This window comes from Psammomys obesus, unplaced genomic scaffold (assembly GCF_907164565.1).
Source record: "Psammomys obesus unplaced genomic scaffold, mPsaObe1.curated_primary_1811, whole genome shotgun sequence".
Classification (NCBI taxonomy): domain Eukaryota; kingdom Metazoa; phylum Chordata; class Mammalia; order Rodentia; family Muridae; genus Psammomys; species Psammomys obesus.
The window spans coordinates 1,207,857-1,227,717 of record NW_026596962.1 but is presented as its reverse complement, the minus strand read 5'-3'; the positions used below and the strand labels follow the sequence as shown (position 1 = coordinate 1,227,717).

Genomic DNA, 19,861 nt, shown 5'->3' with positions numbered 1-19,861 from the left:
CCTGGTCTAACTGAAGCCTACACCTCTGTGTGTGGTTCTAGAGTGCCTGCCTTGCACACATGAAGCCTGGGGCTTCAGCCCCAGAACAAGAAGACAAAACCAGGCACAGTGGCAGATGCCTGTGATCCCAGCACTTGAGCTAGAGGAGCAGAAGTGCAAAGTCTACCTTAGCTACAGGGGACTCGAGATCAGGCTGGGCTGCATGAGACCCTGTCCATAAAAAAAAAAAAAAAAAACAAGCACTGAACGGGGGACAAAGGCCTAATTTCTTGAGCATCACATAAAAATAGAACAGGTATTTCCTAGTGCATAAATACATGTTTATAAAAAGTGGGGGAAAGAGTGGTCTAACAATCTACTTGATGACAACTGAATGAAACTTTAAAAAGCATATCAACTTGCCAAAATGCCTTGCATTTCATGTTTCATATTGAAGTTTTCAACATGGCTCTCAGAACAACACTCACCACAGGAAGGAGTCACTGAATAAGTGGAAACTGAGGCACACATGATTTGTCCTTGTGTTGGCCTAAGAAACATGCCCTGGGCCTTATGTGGGGACCTGGCCCATGGAAATGACACAGTGTGGCTGCCCTGGTTGGGCTAGCTTAGCTTGCCTCGGTGGCAGGAAAGGCTTGTGAGTTTGGACTGTGGGAGAGACGGGGCACTCGGTGGTCGGGGGAGCACACTGTACCCCACTGTGGAATGGACCTGACAAAGGGACTGAGTGCCATCAGCAGCGGCTTCCAGGCTGGCACTTTGACCAGGGTATTGTATGGAAAGAAGTAAAGACAAATGAACAAAAGCACGTGAAAATAGGGAACCGATAAGTGAATTATGTGTATGGGCAGTTTGTAAGCTGTGTGAGGCAATGTTATGTCACACGACAGGTTCCACATTTCTGAATAGCAAATAACTGACCGACTTCATACAAGGACGAGGAGTCATCTCACATGGATGATAGACAATTCCTCTGGTGGCAACCCAGGCCAGGCGGGTCCCCAGGGGCCACTGAAGAGAAACAGCGAGGATGCTGGAGCATCGACGGAGGGACAGCAAGCTCTCAGGACTGTCCGTCCACTGCTGAATGGTGCGCACAGAAGTGCTTACAGCTTGGGGCAGGGGGTGAGGCTCAGTTGACAGTTCTTGCCTGGCACGCACAAAGCCCTCAGTGAATATAACCAGGCATGGTGGCAAATGTTTTCAATTCCAGCATGTGGGACAGGTAGGTAAGTTCAACACCATCCTTCATAGGGAGTATGAGGCCAGCCTGGGCTACATAAGACACTGTTTCACCAAAAGAAAAAGGGAAGAGTTGAAAGGTCACAACATCTAGAATATTGTGAAATGTCCGTGCCAAGGTGTGGAGTCTTAGCAAAACGTAACTGTTGAGCCCTAGTGGTCAGGAGTAGGAGTATCCGAGTGTATATATAATTTCCCATAGAAAGGGCTAGAACAGAGTATAGGATAATTGGGAGAAATAATAATTACATTTACTAACTACACAGTTGCCAACAACCTCAGCGAGACAGTTGGTGAAATGGTGGTGGGAGCATTCCCAGACATCTCAGAAAGCTGCGTTTGAAGGGTGGAGAATCGGAGGGAGCATGTGCTGGAAGAGGCGCCGTCAGCACCAAGTCTGTGGCAAGGGGACGGCTTGAATGCAGCTACGTGGACGAGGGAAACCCATCCAGTGAAGAAAGAAGCTAATAATGGATGCTTGGCTCTGCAAGCAATATGACAGTCGATTCGAATCCTGAGTTCTCCATGTTCACTGTCCCTGAGAGATTTGAAGGCAGCCTCTGAGGAACAGGCTTGGAGGGCTGAACAGCAGGTGTCCTCAATGAACTGGCATCATTCCCACCATTCCTACCTCACTAGGTGATTTCCAGATCCAGGAGAGATGTTGCTCACTCCTCACCATGTGTGGCACCCCGTGGCATACAAGCTAGCGACATGCAAGCCGCAACACATATGGGCCCACCCACTAGAGCCTGATTTCTGACAGAACTAGCTGGCTCTCCATCATAAGACGGAGTTTGTGATGCTGGCCATGGAGAGTACAGAGACTCACACAGGGGAACCTTGGAATGACAGCCTGCTGGCCTGCACTGTGTCACCCCTTTCCAGACAAGTCATTAGATCTAGGTAAGTTTGACCGCTACCCACTCCTGTGCCCCAGGCCCAGGATCTTCCGACCACAGCTTTCCCCTCAGCCTGGCCCTCTCTTGGCCCTCTCGGCTGGCCTGACAGCCTCGGTCTCTGTTTTCTAAGTCCTTGACTTTGAACAACAGACTCAGACACTGGGCCACCCCGTGTTCTCCTTGGGGCCCTGTGGACACCTTCTCTTCCTGAAACATCCCTCGGACACCAAACAGTTAAGGACAAGGACTCTCGGTACTTTCCTGTCAAACCTGACAAAACATGTTCTTGGTGCACTCCCCTTCCTCGAATCAATCTCCCTGGGCTTCCCTCAGGAGCATTAGGGTCGTTTTCTAGTCTACAACCTTTGCAAGAGAGCTGTTTGAGTTTCGTAACTTCCCCAGAGATGTGGGATCACCTACTCCTAGACATGTGGGTGCATGTGAGTCCAAGTGTCCGCTGTCCATGCCACACACATCCTTAGGCACAGAACCGCAACCCCCGGACTGAAGCTCACCTACCACTTGTTTTCATTCCCGCTCCACTGTGAGCACGGAATGCCGGCTCCTTTTTCTTTCTCCAGTATCAGCATCCAACTCAGTTGTTAGCTCACGGCAGCCAAGATGCTCAGAAAACATGTAACACAGACCTATTTCTGTACATGGCCCGGTTTTAGTGGAGCCGGAACTCTTGGGAATGTGAGATGCCATGCTTCCCCAGCTCTCTGAGCAAGACTAGCCAGCATTTCTCAAAAACAACCCAGGAGCAGCTCAGAGAACCGGCCACCTCCACTGGCAAGCCATCCCACTGTCCCATAGCTGACTTCCTGGTGACTCCTGATGCTGGGCCTGGGCTGCACTCAGCAAAGACGACATCCCAATCGCAAAGTTGAGCCCCAGGCCTTTCACAGCTGCACCCAGTTGTGTCAGTTTTGTATACAGCTCTTTCTCTGACTCTCTGTCTGTTCATTTTCCTGTGACTGGGAGGGTTCAGAAAAGGTGATGGGGTGGTAAGTTGGGCAGAAGGAACCTTTGTTAGGACCTAGATATTGCCACACTGCCAAGGGATCCTTGCCTTTTAGAGGCTGAGCCACAGTTCACTCTGACATCGTACTCTTGCCAAGCCAAGCACTTAACATGGGACCCTACACATCTTCCTCAGCTGGAAGAGCCATGGCTGTTGGCCCTGGACACCCAGGACATACATCCTGAAACTTACCTCCACTGTGGACATCTAAAGTGGAGCCTTTGGGAGACTCCGTCTTCGGAGCAGAACCATCCTGGGAGGGATCAGTGTCCTCATGAAAAAGTGGCAAGAGCATCTCCCTCTACCCAGGGAGGGCCCAGAAAAGCTAACCACGGAGGTAGAGCTAGCTCCTACTAAATGCCAAATCCCCAGTGCCTGGTTCCTGGGTTTCCCACTGCCCAGACTGAGAGCAGTGAATCTGCTGCCTCGGAATGACCCAAACGAAAGCATTTCATTATCAGGTCTGGCCCAGAAAGAAGAGCTCTCACTATTTTATTTTTTCTCTCTTCCAACATGGAAAATCTAACAGGCTGTTTGACTGCATGCTCCTAGGACCCCTATAGAATTCCCTGGAAGTCGTCCTAGGCCTTGTATTACCTCAGAGTATGGTACTGAACAAGTCTGGCCCACAAGCAAAAAGCTGGTATTTTTACTTCAATTTGCTAGTCCCTCTAGTGTTATTTATAGAAAGAAAGAGACAGAGAGAGAGAGAGAGAGAGAGAGAGAGAAAGAAGGAAGGAAGGAAGGAAGGAAGGAAGGAAGGAAGGAAGGAAGGAAGGAAGGAGAAAGAAGCAAGGAAGGAAGGAAGGAAAGACTGAACATCAATTAGAAGTTGACTATATAGAGTACCAAAGGGAAGGTGAAGGCACCATCCATTTCACCACTTCAGGGTCAATTGTGTCTGGGTGTGTGACATGCTCAGCTCTTGCACTCAGATCAGGAACAGTCATCATTGGCTGGTCTTCTCCCCTCCCAAAAGCCAAGGAAGTGCTCTAGCTCCAAGCAGGTGGTGCATGCATCTCCTCCTGTTGCAGGGAGGGACAGAGATGCAGGACAGTGGAGTTTCTATGCAGAACAAGGCAAGCTGCGAACGTGGGTGTGAACACAGAGGCATCAAGTCTGTGAGCCAGTCACCTGCTGGTGCACCCTGGGCCCTGGGCTTGGCTCTGTCACATCCCAGAGGCTGCTGCAGTTGAGCTCAGCCACCCTTTGAGGACTTGGTATTCTCCTGCTCTCAGGAGCTGGGCATCTCCTCCTTGTGTAAACCAGCCACTCACGGCAGGAAAGTCCAGGGGAGCCACACGCCTCACCTGAATCCACCGTTCAGTCTGGCCCCACTTAGGAAATCCCTGGAAAATGACAATTGACCTTGCAGCACAGCAAGGGGGGTGCAGTGAGGCGGCCTGTGGCTCTAGGGGAGCAGGTACAGGGGACCAGACCTCACTGCCATCCAAAAGCCACGTCCAAGCACTGGCTCCTCCCTTTTAGAGGTGGGCCGAACACATACACCTTTACCTTTAGAACATACTTCTGTTAGGCACCTGCTGGCCGGACTTCCTGTTTTTACTGCCCCATCAGAAGGCCAGAGGTCTTAGGCTGTCGGATGCCCAAAGTCGGAAACTCCAGCCAGGGCTTGCAGCACCCAGGTCCCCTCCCCACACACTGCTGTAAATCCCACTGCACTATGGGCTTGTCTGATCGTAATTAAAACAGTGTTCGTGCAGCAGAAGGGAAACAATGCAGCAAAAACTGAGAACAGCTTTTCATTAAAAACAAAACAAAAAAGACATATCGAATCCACAAAAGATGGAGGGTGCCTATCCATTTTGGTTGAATCATCCGGTGGCTTGTTGTAAAAGTGTACAAATAAAGAACAGTAACGTTTGGCTGTGTGTTCAGCCACTAAAAAAGAGATAATCAGAGGTCAAGGCGGGCTGTCAAAAGATGCAAGCCACCTTCCAAAGGAGGGGCAAATGTGTTACAACTCCAAGACGTTTTTATTTATTTCAAATTCCAATAGAGTGAAGATGTTGTATCTAAATACTTTTTATCACACAGCTGTAACATTGAATTACTTTTTCTTAGAAATAGTTAAATACATCAATCTAGTTACAAATTCTAATATAAAGAGTACAAAATAGAGCATTATAAACTGTATTTTTAAAAAGAAATACAAACTCTATGGTCTTCTGCATCTTACCACCTCCAAGAATCACTAGTGAAGTTGGTGAAGAAGGAACATTTTGCTTGGCGCTCACTTCACGCAGCCACGTCCCACGGCCCTGCACTTTGCACAATAACCAGTGTCAGAACCCTTACATCACTGGAAGGCCTCGTCTTCGGGAGTAGCTTTTTGTTTTTACTTTTCCTTTTTTTCCCCCCTCAGTGAATATAAGTTGCTAAACATGTAAGCATTAAAGAACAAACCATGCTCTACACACGCCGGCCTTCAGGGTCCTGTCTTCGGGGCCAGAGAGTGCTTCCTACCTGTAGAGCTGTGCCTACTGTTTGACTGGGAAGGCTCCCTCATCCACCTGCAGAGTGGTCAGCTCCCCTGGTTCCCAGGAGGTAAGACCACAGCTACCAGCCCCAGAGGAGCCAGAGGGAGAGCTGGTCACCTGCTGTGCCGAACAAGGTGCCTGAAAGGAGTGTGACTCCAGTCCCAGTGCCTCCCAGACAGGCCTGGGTGTGCTCAGCAGCCAATCCAAGAGGCATCCCGGCAGCCCACGGGCGCATCCTCGCAGCCCATGGGCACATCCCTGCACTTTTATTTTTACAGAGTGGCCTTGTACTGCCTGGGACACCTTATTTTCAGAAACCAGTGTCTTTCTGGGCTTAAAAAATAAATAAGTAAATATTAGGGAAACTTTGTAAAATATCTAATACATTTCAGAAGCAAAAAAGCAAAGCCCACTTGACTTAGAAACTATACTGTGTGGAAGAGGCCAAAGCATCTCTACCTCGGGCTGAGGAGACTTCCAAGAACCAGGAGAAGCGTGGGCTGGTACAGTGGGCTACTCCCTTAAGGGGACAGACTCCACTGTTACCTGTTATCTGTGAATTTAAATCTCCATTCTCTGAATCACCTGAAATATCTTGAGAAACTCCACACGTATCATTTGCACTCATGAGGAAGAAGTGTAAGAGAAGAAAGGTAAAAGGGAGAGAGGCAGGAGAAAGGTGAGAAGTGGCTGGGCTGGGAATGAGCAAGGCAGGAGTCTGGAAGGGCGCGGGGGAGGGCAGGGGAGACACCAGAGCAGCTGCAGTGTAGACAACCAAACCCTTTATTGTCTAAGTTACATTAGACACAATACTGTAAAAGTCCCGTCAGGAAACAAGGAGACAGCAGATTCGTAGAGGTAGGAGGAAATCTGTAACAGTCAGAAATATGGAAATTATCAAGGGGTGGTAAAGGGGAAGGGAGCAAACCAAAACAGATTGGCTAAATAAATAAGAAAACATAAATCATATTAAATACTACCGTTGAGCTGACATAAGTGAATTAACAAACCAGTCCAATACTGATGGTCAGTAAGACAAAACGGCCATACGCCCAGGCCAGCACACAGCTGGTCCCTGGAGTGTGCACTGGGGGTGGGGCCTCACGGCCTTATGGCTGTTCTCCAGGCTGCTCTTCAGGCAGACACTCAGCTGCAGGGACCCAGGGTATCCCTCTTTCCCCATCAGACCAACTGGGAAGGAGACTCCCTTCACTAGAAGACAGACCCTTCCAGCTCTCAAAGCCCAGGGCACCTCCAGACACAGGAAAAACACAGACGACACCTTGGTGTCCCTTTGTGTACAGAATTTTTTTAATAACTAAAGCAGAAATAGACGGGGTCAAATCACTGGCCCCTGCACATTCCTAACTGTCACCTTTACTGTCAGCCGAGAAAACCAAAAGCCAGAGAACGCAGAAATGATGGGGAAACTACCCAAAGGATCAAACACACATCAACAAAAAGGTTCTCTGCTGCATCAGGTGGAAAGGAATGTGTCTCTGCGACCTGCTCGACGTCTCAGAAGGACCGATACTCCCAAGCACTCTGACACGGCAAGCCGTTCCCACACATACCGGTGTAGGAATATCAGGAAAAATAAGTAAAAAATAATAATTATAATTATATGTACACATATATATGTATCTGCTAGCCAGTTAACATTGCATTGTTTGCAAGTGTCGCAGTCACCTGAACGGTCAAGTAATTAAAACAGTAACAAGTAGAGTCCAGAATCAAACATTAGCTAACAATAACAATAATAATAATAATAATAATATAATAATAATAATAATCCAACAGGTCATCATAACAGAAACCACACACCAAGGTCCGTGTATACATGTGTGTTTAAACAAGTCTTTGTATCAGAAGCCCATTTCCTACAAAACCGCACTGATCCTCACTGTGTTAAGTAAACTGTCGCTCTCACCAGCATTAAAGGTTAGGATAATTTCTGTACATGTAAAATTATTGCTTTTTTTGAAAAATATATTTAGCATGCTCGTCTTAATCCATTTCCTGCCTTTACAAAATTTCACAATAAAAAAAAACTAGTAAAGCTTTTGCAAAAAATTTCACAGAACGTTCCCATTCAAGGCAGCAGTAACTTTTGATAATGCATAAAATCATATGTGCAAACATCCGGGACTTGCGGAAGTCTCGCCATCACACAGTGTCACAGCAACGGGGAAAGGAAAAGCTGCTACCTGCGGAATACAGTTCCGACCACGCACGCTGCGTGGGTTCAGAGCCTCTGCTAGGGCCTTCACCCCACCGCAGAAACGTGAACTTGCGTGACTAAGGAAGAGGTATATAAAGCCGTCCTCGCCCTCAGGCCTGGCACCCCCACCGATCTGTGAACAAAGTCACTTGTCCAATGGGTTGCCAGGCCCAAGGGGAGAGACATCTATTTGCTAGGGAAAGGGTGGGGTGGGGAGGAGGAGAGAGAAGGCTCCAGAGCACTAGCACCCTAATAATCTAGGGCCTCCGATCTGCTCAAGGATTCTTCCGCCATCACTAAAACAGGCCCAGGTTGGGAGGATTCAGTGGCTTGTCTGTTAAGACGTGTAGTCTTCTCGTGTGAGCAGTTTGCAGAATGTAGCCCTGTTACAAAAGGTCCTGAGAATAAACAAAGATGCCCGCTCTTCTTAGTGTTCAACTAACGTTTCTCTTCCAAAGCAGACTTATGTGTGTTCCCATCTCCGCCGTGTTTCCTGCGCCAGACACAGCCCGCAGGGTGGAAACACAGTGGGCGTGAGGGTGACGTGAGCGGCTCAGAGGGGGCTGTGGCAAGACCTCTGACCCGTGAGGCTCTACCTCATCATCACTCTGCCTTCCCAAGCCTGACCTCTGCAGCGCCCAACACAGCCCCCTGTCTTACCTGCTACTTTAAATACCCACTGAGGCAGGGAAAGGCAGCAGGGCAGACCTCTCCACCCCCTCATCCCAACAGCATCACCTCCCCAGACAGTGCTCAGCTCTTCGATCCATCCAAAACACACCAGTATCTCTTTTCCAGTGTCTCACGCCTGTCTTGAGTAACACAGATGCCTTGAGCTCCCACTGTGCCCGCCAACAGCACTGCTTATCATGAGGGAACACAGGCCACGCTTGATGAGTACATACGCGTGTGTGAAGGAGCTACACAGACTTCTAGGCATAGCATCTTCGCTGTCCCTACTGTTGCCAAGGGAGGCGTCTCCCTCGGTCTGCTCTAGTGCAGAAGCTCCCAAGTCTAAGGTATGTGGTCAGGAGACCCTGGCTCTTCTTCCCCAAGGTGGCCATGGTCACTGCTGGGAGCCTTCCAGTCGCCCGTGAGGCCACAGTCACCACCACCACAGGGCGAGCGCTGGAGGCGTGTCTCTAGGTCCCCTTTCGGAGGGGCCCCGCTGGCACAGTCCCTGGGGTAGTGTGGTCTCTCCCCTGCAAGAGAAAGATAACAGGCAAGCTCAGTTGTCTTCCAGGCCCAAAAGTGGTTACTGTATTTATGTTCTTAGCAAGACCCAGAAACACCATGTGCCCTTTCCTGAGCAAATCGGCAGCGGCGATAATGAAGCCCTCTGATTTTAGGGCAGCTCACTTTACACCAGCTCGGAATACTTCACTTTCACCTTGTTGCCTTCCACTGGGGCAGCTCTAGAAAAGCATCCTTCCTGCCCACAGGATGTCACTTGCTTCAGACAGCAAGGGTGGCCTTGGCTCTGAGAGGAGGCTACGAATCAGCAGAGCAGGATGAATGCAGGTTTCAGACACACACGGCTACGGTGCATAGCAGCTCCTTAGATGAGCACGGAGCCACACACATACATCAGAACAGCCCACCCCCTGCAGGCCTGTGTGCTTCCCACAGTGGAGGAGCAGAGGAGCTCCGCTCTGAGTCAAGCGAAGAGCAGCAAGCTGGAGCACAGCGTGAGCCTGCAATGCTGCCAGGGGAGCTGGGCGTGCTGGTGTCCCATTGTCACACTCCAGCTGAGGACAAAGAACGTGTCAGAATGAATCTCTCCTAACACTGTCAACCCCGCTAAAATCCTGACGAGGTGCAACCAACTAACCGCCTGAAATCAACACGCACCCACAATCCGCCCAGCTCATGCGAAACTCTAGTCTCCTGGGAGGTCAATGGGAACCCTAGGAACACACAGGAAGGGGCACTGTTTGGGGTAGTGGATTTAATGTTTCTCCTTAGTTAACATCTTCAGAAAAGTTAGAAAAGCTGTTCTCACACACAACGCCTACTGGTCAACACACAGCATAAATGAGAAAGGGTGAGGGCAGGGCTGTAGCCAGTGCTGCTCTGAAGCACAGGGAGGGCATGGAGACCTAGCCAAACCTAGGTAGATGGTGAGCCTCCTGCTGTGGAGGGGGAGGGGTGACTGACCTGGCTGCCCTGCAGCGCTGCGCAGCGGAGCTCGGTGGACAGTCAGAAGCAGCAGGATTCACAAAGGAACGTGAGGCCCTGAGCCCTCACAAAAAGTTCTGGGTGTTTGGCCCTGATGTCACTCACAAACACCTGCCTATAAGCAGACACACTGCCACAGGTTCCAGGACAGCAGAATCCGTGCAAGGCTGAGGTGTCAGCACATGGAGTTGTGTGCATCTAGAGTCTACAGACCGCTGCACTAGGGACCTCGGGCCACGCCTACCTGCGGGATCTAACTTTGGACAGAACACACAAAGAATCCCTGGGACAGGGCAGAGAGGACATGATGGGCTTCCAGCGGGGAAGTGCTGAAAACTGCACAGCTCAGAGAAAGCTTCCAAAGTACTTAGCCCAGGCCTGCAAAGCCTGAAAATCTAGAACAAGGCCCTTGCTGTGGTGTAGCCATAGATCGTTGCAGAAATTGGTATTTCCCCTTTACACTGGAAGAGATGGGTCTCATGCCTCACTTCTGAAGGGTCACTTTAGATCACTGATTCTCAGGACCATCAGTGACAGGACCGTTAATGCAGTCCCCCTATCCCTGGCAGGTATCCAGAGGAATGAGTTAAACAAGGAAGAGGCATCCTCAGGAATAACCTGAGCACATTCAAGCTGCTTCCTCCTCCAAGGAAGCAGCAGCCCAGGCCTGGGAGCAGGCTTTGGGGACACTGTGTCTGCCTTTCACAGCTGTGCACTGTGAGATGAAGCTGAGCTGAAACGGAACCATCACTAAAGGTTTCCGTGTTCTAGGGCTGGACACTGACTCATAGCCAGATGAGATAAAGCTCCCCTCCTTTCTTCATAGACAAAGAGACCAAACCATAGTTATGGGTGTGTGTCCTCAATATGCACACGAGCCAAGATGCTGCACAGTGAACATGAGAAAAGCCGCCCAGTAAGGCTTCTGGGTGCTAACCCACAACTGAGCACCTGAGCTTGGAGACCGTGGCTTCACCCAGGCGGCAGTTTCAGTGAAGCCAGCAATCCACTCATGTTGGTAGGCTCTTACACTTACAGAAAGCAGGTGATGCTCTAGGACGCTTGTTTGGTTTTATGTATAAATGCTTCGACTTGCATTAGCTACCAGAACTTGATGTCAGAATTCCACAGGTGAAAAATGGCAAAAATGAGCCAAAGATGCAGGTTCGAGGGTCTGCCCCACCCACTGTTTCTACCGCTCAACTTCAAATGATGAAAACCATACAGAGCGAGCTGCCTTTTTTTTTTAAAGTTTTTGTTAATTTGATTAATGGAATTATTTCTCCATCTTAACTATTTTAAACTAAAATTTAGACTAATGAAGGATAAACTGTTATCCATAGTCTCTAAGTTCTGACAATAAATCCAAACAAATAAAAATACGATATTTCACATCAAAACTCTAAACTGGGGGTGAGATCTCGGCTGGGTTTTAAGTTCTTCTTCTAAGGTACAGTACTACATTTATGTGTGTTCACAGCGTGTGTCCGTGTGGGCACCCGCACAGAGGTGCATTTGTGGAGGTCAAAGGACGATGAGCAGGATCTGGATCTCAACTTCCTGGCTCCAGGTCCTCAGGCCTGGCCGGGAGCGCTTTACCCAGAGCCAACACCCTTCATGGTTTCCTACGTTTGTGTTTTTATGCTTATTTGTTTGTTTGTTTGTTTGTTTTTACAATAACTGAAAAATAGCAAGCAGTTCAGAGAACAGGCCATGTGGCCACAGCTACCTTCTGAAAATTCATGCCATAAACTAACCTCCAAGTACCAAGGCTCAGCCACAAGCCTCTTACTTCCTGTTAGAGAGCAAGAATATCGCAAAGGCAAGGTTGGAGCCGGGCATGGCGGCACACACCTTTAATTCCAACACTTGGGAAGGCAGAGGCAGGCAGATCTGTGTGAGTTCGAGGCCACCCTGGTCTACAGAGTGAGTTCAGCACAGCCAGAGCTACACAGAGGAAACCTGTCTTGAAAAATCAAATCAAAACCAAACAAACAAACAAAAAATAAGTGGAGGTGAGTGACCTGGAACAGGCTTACACAGGACATACACAGGGAATCATCACCAGGAAATTAGCTCCCTCACTCCTCCAAGTTCAGGCATGAAAAGGGCCTGAGAGAGGACATTGTTAAACCAGTCACTTCAGAGACCTGCCATGCTGGTTCAGTCATGTCAGCAGAAACTGCAGCAAACAATGATTTTCTAATCTGATGCAGGAAACTGAAATTTTGATATGCAGAATGGCTGTGCATTAGTTACTTTTCCACTTGCTGTGTCACAGTATCAGACGAGGCAACTTAGGGAAGGAAGGCAGCTTTGGCTCACAGTTGGAGCTCACAGTCTACAGTGGAAGGACAGTCTTGCTATCAGGAGCTTCTGCATGGAAGCAAAGAGCTCAGAAGGGGTGGGGAGGGAGAGATGGCTGTAAGAAAAGGCGGTGCTCAGCCTGCTTTACCCTTTTTATGCCGTCCAGGACCCCAGCCCACGGGATGGTGACACCCACAGCTGGTGCTGTCTTCCCATCACAGCTAGGCTAATATGCAAACCCCCTCGCAGACAGCCCAAAGGCTGGTCAGTCTCCCAGATGATCTAGAGACTGAGTTGACAGAATGAGCCACCAGTTTTCAGTGGCTGTCTATACAAAAACCTCAACGCACCAACTGACAGGAAGAACTGCGGAAGTCCACGCTGGTAGGACTACCCAAACCAGCGGTTCTCCTGGACCCTCCGGTTTACAAGTCAGGAGCAACTAGACTCTCAAGCAAAGCCAAGTCAGCACACACAAGCCCACGAGCACACCCTGGAAAGGGCAAAGTGAAGACAGATGCCCCAGGGCTCTTCCGCAGCAGAAGCTGCGACTGACAGTCCCCTGTGGGAACGTCCACAAGGAGAGGCAAGTGACATGCTCTGGTCACCGTGTGCACTCGAGCTGCTTGAGAGTTTAGAGTACCCGGCAACAGTGACTCCCTTACAGCGTGTCCCCATGCCAGGTGTGCATCTTACAATAGTCACAGCACAGCACAGGGTCCCCAACCCAGGGGAGAGCCTTCCCTGCACACACACATCCTAATAACTTACTCACATCTCAGAGCAGAGTCAGCTGCCCTCGAACAACCTGAATGCCGATGGCTATTAAACATAAAGCGTGCTGCCAAGTATTTTTCCTCCAAGTCAACTAGGTGCTTACTAGGAAGTCCTACCTCTAGTGCTAAGAGGCTTCTTAAACATGATTTCAATCGGAAAGTGGGTACACCCTACTCCCCTGCTCAGGCCTAGGGATGGGACAGAACCCCAGATCCTCAAATACCCTCGTCTGCTACCCAATGTGAATAGTAATCAGCTAGCGTTAGGGAAGCACTCTGATAAGCACAACCACATCCACTCCTGGCACCAACAATTAAATAAAGCAGTTCTAGATTTACACGTCCTAAACTCGGAGCTGCACGTGTAACTAAGCCACAAGAACCAGAGGACGGAAGAACATAGCTAATGCCCGATTTATTACAGATGTGTTCTGACAACTCCACTCTATAAGATGCTTACAGTTCCATCTTTGTGAACAAAGATGAAATTTCCAGAAAGGCCCCGATCACTCTGTAATGAGTCAACAAAAGCCACTTTTCCAGGCAAGGGAGAGCAAAGGGGCCACTGGAGCCCATGACCTTGAAAGTGGAATTAAACCAACTAGCTGCTGTACAAGAAGGGTGAGCCAAGCTGGGGGTCCACTTCTGTCCTTCCAGACGAAGAAGAGCTGACGGCTGAGGCCTTATGGCAAAGCAAATACATGCCTCTGGACTAGACCCCTCTAGCAAGATGAGACAGCACCGGGTGAGCATGAGCTTGACAGTAAGAGGATAGTAGCAGTAAGTATGACACAACAAAACCACAACAGAACCAAGTCTAGAGGCAGAGATCACACCAACACTTTCTCTCTCAGAACCAGGGACCAGAAATAACTAATGCAAATACCCCATGTAAATGAATAACAGCCTACAATCTCAGTGGCCTCTGCCTTCAGGTTCCCATCTCCACGTAACAAAAGCATGGCTACAGGCTGGGGAAGATTTAGTCACAGCCAGCGGAGTCACCAGTTCCATCACAAAAGTGCGCCTTTGGTGGCCTTGGAGGTAGGTGGCCTGTGAGCAGGAGAGCCCAGGAGTCCTGGAGCTGTGATGCCCAAATGCCCAACCTCCCGCATCCCACACACACCTCACATGGCTCTTCTATAGCAGCGGCCTGCGTGTCTACTAGGAGGCCAGAACAGGCAGGAGCAGACCCTGCACTGGGAAACCCTTCTGTACGGTGTTCAGGAGAGACTATATTCATTTTTAGAACTGTCTCACTATCACAAAGGAGCTGCTTTATATTTTTAAGCCATGGTTTCACTAAAATAAGCTAAAATAATCCTCGGAAGTTCCTTGATGTCTCTTTAGGCCTTAATCCTACTGTTACAGGACACGGGACACCTTGCAGGCCAGGCACACAGATCTGAAGCCAACGAGCCAGACAAGGCTTGGGCAAAGGGGGTAGCCACTGCAGCTGTAGAGATTCCTGGAGTACCTGTTAATCTGAGTGGTGTGAGGAGACTAAGGGGAGCGGGAGTGGGGCAGCCACAGGGCTTTGCCACTTCCGTGCACATCCAAAGGAATCTGTGTGATAGTTGTACTCCACAGCGGAGGTGTGAGGCCAGCACGCAGCTGTGCCAATGCTCAAAAGCCTTGCTTTACCAGGCGTTTATATAGCTATGAAACATCAGATCAACATCTTTGACGGAGTAGTGCTCTCAAAGGAGGCAAGACAGGATTTGTCCACAGGACAACTTGGACGCCTGGAAAGTCACTAAGTACCGCTAATGCTTTTCACTAGTCACTGCCAACTCCCTCCTACCCAGCACCAGCCATCAGGGCAGCTTTGCAGCCGCTGACAGCTATGTGGCCTCCTGCATTCTGGTCACCCACAGAGTCCTGGCTGGGTAGGTTCCAGTGGCATAGAGTAATGCCACATCATATGTGGGTGCTTTGGGGAGCCCTGTGTCCCCACTCTCTGCAGACACCACACTGATACCTGGACACGCAGGATGGGACATACTTGTTTGGGGGCATCCGTGGACGCGGTGAGAACTTCGGAACCTCGTGGACCATCACACTCAAACACCACTGTGGGGAAAAAGGGTCTGTTAGCAGAGGGCTGGCGAGATCCTTGAATGCAAATCAAAGTGCTGTTAAGGCACTGTTGCAGAAGGACACCAGCGCCGGGCCTGTGGCTGGAAAACACTTACAGTGAGAAACCTCAACCATGAACGCCCACGGCCACCACCATGGCTAACTCAGACTCCACACTGTGGAAAGCAATCGCCAGCAACATTAATTATCGGTGTGTGGGTAAGGGGACTTGTTTTCTGCTCTGCTGACCACTCGGCCTGCGTCACTGAGCATCGGGCTGACTTCTATGCGTGTGCGTGTGTCTGACACTGCTAGACAGAACACCCATCTCCCTTAGGCTCCTGCTCCGTTGTCACACAGGCTCCCACGTAAGTCTCAGGCCAGATCTATACAGAGGGTTGGAGGTGCTTCAAGAAACCAGCGAGCAAACCAGGAGGTCTTGTACACACCCAAAGACTAGCTCGACCTGTCAAAAAGGAAGTCAGCGGGCTTTGGGTTAGAGTGCCCTGGCTGCCATTGGTGAGTGCCACTGTAAGTCAGTAGCATACTCATTTCTGAGGGCCTACTCAGCTAAAAGGAACACAGGCAAATGGGTTTTTCTCAAACTCAACCACGTGGCACATGGATGCAGAAACAAACAAACAGCCGTGCCAGGTACTGAATATGAGAATAAGGTCAACTGAAAGGTGGGTGACATGGTCAACAGCTGAAACCTAAATATGCCCACTGTGACCGGGACTAACTAGCAGAAAAGACTGTGCTGGTTAGTCAGCTCACACAACCGACAGCCATCTGGAAGAGAGAATCTCGCTGAGAAAAAGCACTGGTCAGATAGGCCCGGGGGCAGGTCTCTCAGGCAGGATAGTGATTTCTGAATCGGAGGACCCCGCCCACTGGAGCAGTACCATCCACAGCCAGCTGATCCTGGGCGGTGTAAGAAACCTAGCTAAGCACAAGCCTGTGAGTAAGTGAGCCAGCCAGCCAGCCAGCCAGCCAGCCAGCCAGGAGCATTCTTCCACCATTGCTGCCTCAAGCGCTTGCCCTCACTACCTTTAGTGTCTGACCATGACCTGGAAGTATTAGCCAAATAAACCCTTTCCTCTCTGAGCTGTTTTTGGTCATGGCATTTGTCACAACACCAAAATTAAACCAGAAAATACCCTCCACCTCACGCCACCCCACCCCCAAATACACATTCTTGGCACTGGCCAGTCACACGGCACAGGGCTGAGATACCTGTGTGTGCCCGAAGGTGGGCCCTGAGTTGGCTGGGCTGGTGGAAACTCTTGCCGCACTCCACACAGACAAAGTCTCCCTGGCGGGCCTGTGTCCGAGGTGTCCCTGTTACTGACGTGGTATAACACGGAGATGAAGAGGAGAGGAAGAAAGGGAGGGAGAGAGGAAGACATCGTTAGTCTATCTGATGGATCAATGCGAGAAGCTACCTCTGGGCCCTGGTGACAACTGCCAGCCTTTGCTTGGCCTAGCTGACAGGCCAAGGATGCACTAACTACAGTGAGACAGGACAGGGTCAGGGTGGCCACGCTACTGAGGGGAGCATGAAGGTCCAAGCAGCTGGATGCACCATCCACGTGACACCTGGCTCCATCAAGCAGCATAATAAACAAAGGAGAGTGACAAAGTCTTGAGATAACAGGAAGTGATAGGCGCAGAGCCCACTGTGCCCACAACTGCAATCCCAGGGGACAGGCACACAGAGGAACCACCCCGCTCTGGCCTCCTACCTATCTGCCTCTAGCACAGAAAAAACACAGAGCTGGTGACTGCCATCAAATGGCAGGCGCTTGGTAGCCCCCTATGCAGGCTCTACCATCAGCAAGGCAGGACAGAGCAACAGGAGCCTTTCCACCCTAGCCTGGGTTCCAGGCTTCCCTCAGAGCCAGGAGCATCGTGTGTCTTCACCAGGAAGCGGACATAGAGGACTTCAACCACCGTTGGCTCCCTCTCACATTTCCTGTAGTACCAGCTATCAAGAACCCTTCTCCATCCTGTGCCGACGCCTGCACAGACTCACCTGAACAGGAGTGGGAACCTAAACTAGAGAGAAGTTACTGCTGCACCACGTTCCCTTTACCTGTCTGCTGACATTCCTGCCACTTGATACGTCGAGGCAAACAGAAAGGTCGACAAGAGGATGCCATCTGCACATCTCCAGGACTGTCCTCTAGGTCCCCAAGCTCAATGGGTACAAACTCCTCAAAACCACACTGATCCTTACTTCCAGGTGAGGAAAATGAGCCTGCACTGGGAGCCCCAGAAGACTAAGGTGCTCCACTCCCTGTGGACTTACTTGGAACACACAGAGAATGCTGAGAACTAATGAGAAGCCACTGGCTATTGCTAATAGGTTAACACTCATAGCAGAGGTGAGGATGACCCTGAGGGACACATACCAGGTCCCGAGTGAACAGCACGTGGCCACATGCCCTCCTTCTAACAACTGATTTGGACAATGATTTTCCAGACGTGACCCTCACGTACAGGGGAGAAACACAGAACTATCAGCCTGCACCAAGCCAAACAACGGAAAAGCAGGCCCCAAGGTGACATGGCCAGCTGCAGAGGGGAACATGTGCAGCCACACTCCCACCAGACAGGCCCTTCTGGGCGGGAGAGTCCTGCTGCCCATGGGGCTCAGCTGCCCACTAGCTCCAGACCCTACAGGCTTGGTGCGCTTCCACCTCAGGGGAGCGACCGGCAGGAAGCCCGTGGGAAGCCACGCTCCTTTGTAGGAATGCTCAGTCTGGAAAGCGATCTTGTCCCGTTCCATTTCTACAGAGGCCAGTGCCAAAGACCCTTCTGCTCACAACCCTCCTAGAACTTTCTCGGGGACACACCTATAGCATCCAACACTCCATCCAAACATACACAGAGACAAGTGCCAACGGACAAACAGTGCCCAGAGCTGCCTACCACAGCCCACCTCTAAATCACTGTCAAGCTTTCTCTACCATTGTCTACTTTCTCCCATCCAAGTACTAACAGGCCCGACCCTGAGCTTAGGTCAGACGAGACAGGGCACGTTCAGGGTGGCATGGCGTACACCGCTGTCCCCTTTCTACCCGAGCACTTCTACGCGCCCACTGAACGAATACACACAGCCCCATTCACTCTCCCAGCTCTTCCATTTCACTCGAGGAAAGGACACTTGCCCATTAGAGCCAGGCTGCTGTACAATTCTGAGTTACTCAGAAATACCTTCTGTTTGAATAGAGGATTACCTTGACAGCAAACAGCCCCAATGTGCTTCCCCAGAACCTCAGGCTGTGGGAGACAGCAGACTCGACAGTGAGCAAACGGCCCTGGCCATGCAGAGAGACATGTGCAGTACACCAGTGCTTCCCGTCACTACCTGTGCTGTGTGGTGCGGTGAGGCGGTCACTCGCAACAGTGAGACACCTGAGGCTCTCATATCCTTAGTACAGACAAGTTTCTCAAGCTCCAATAAGGAAGCTCACGCCTATTGTTTTATCTAGAATTATTTCATCTCCCTGTGTGAGATCTGTAGTATCACATACACGGGCCGGTCAGCCTGCAGACACCGTTGTTACAACTGTATTAACAGCTTATGCCACATGCTGTGCCCAGACTCGGCAGTCACTTTGCAGGAAGACAGTGAATACAGTGGGCTTTATTCTGAGGAGCTGAGTGCAGGCTCCTGGCAACAGTTGTTCTTCTATGCTTCTGTGGAGAAGTGGAGACCCCACAACCCAGCCTATAGAAGCACCACCCAGGCCAGCCGAAATCAATGGCTACGGCCTACACACACAAGACAGCAGGGGCCGGAAGGAAGGGGCGCTTTCAAAGTAGCCCATTTTCTCACTATGGAGAGCCTGTCTCCACAGTCTGAGGTTCTAGAGAAGCAAGTGGAGCTGTTTGTTCCCAAGGTAGTCTTCCATTCAAACAGAAGGTATTCCTGAGTAACTCAGAGGTTGACAGCAGCCTGAGTATGGACTCACTGGCTGCCTAGCTCAGCACAGTACACACTGGCAGGTCTAACCAGCCACATCACAGAGGCCACAGCAGGGCACTATTTCAACAGTGAGTCTGGGTCAGTCGGTAAACTATGCTGTGAACATCCAGGTCAGCTGCAAAAGGTCAGGACAACAGAGAGAAGAGCTGCCAAGCAGATGGCTTTCCTATCATGGGTTCCATGAAGACAGGCACTGTAAGAATGGAGAGCAGCTTCCCACCCACAACCAGCCACACTGGCACCCTATACAGCAGGGGCAATCTGCAGACAGCACAGGACAGCAGGGCCCGAGTACCACTCACACAGCCAAAACAGAAAAAGGGGAACCTCAGCCACAGACACAGCCCAGGTCAAGTAAGACCAACAGCCTCAGCATAAGTCCACAGCCACAAGCACAGGACCACCAACTGCAGTGTCCACAGGGGCCACAGTCTGTCTCTCTAACAGCCCTTCCAACGTCCTAGACCTAAGGCACTAGACTCAAAGACAGCTGCTTCAAGGAGTAACAGCCTTGAGAAGCTATGGGCTCCTGACCAACTAACCTACCCAAGGAAAGGGTGAGGACCCCTAGGAATAAACTGTGTGGAATGGATTTCTTTCTTTCTTCTTTCTTTCTTTCTTTCTTTCTTTCTTTCTT

The 19,861-nt window shown here is 50.3% G+C and overlaps 1 protein-coding gene across 7 annotated transcripts in view; it reads right to left on the bottom strand.

The window, feature by feature from the left end:
* Positions 1-7,934: 7,934 nt before the first annotated feature.
* The window catches only part of Znf516 (zinc finger protein 516), an 86,331-nt gene continuing 74,404 nt past the window's right edge, over positions 7,935-19,861 (bottom strand). For 3 of the 7 annotated variants that reach the window (XM_055598748.1, XM_055598746.1, XM_055598749.1), the window contains exons 4-6: positions 16,467-16,577; positions 15,133-15,224; positions 8,960-9,092 (exon numbers count right to left, since the gene is read on the bottom strand). In XM_055598748.1, coding sequence (XP_055454723.1) covers positions 9,033-9,092; positions 15,133-15,224; positions 16,467-16,577 — 263 coding nt within the window. In that variant the 3' untranslated portion in view covers positions 8,960-9,032. Of the gene's footprint in view, positions 9,093-15,132; positions 15,225-16,466; positions 16,578-19,861 lie in introns of all 7 variants that reach the window. The other 4 variants (XM_055598751.1, XM_055598750.1, XM_055598752.1 and 1 more) reach the window with 4 other exon arrangements.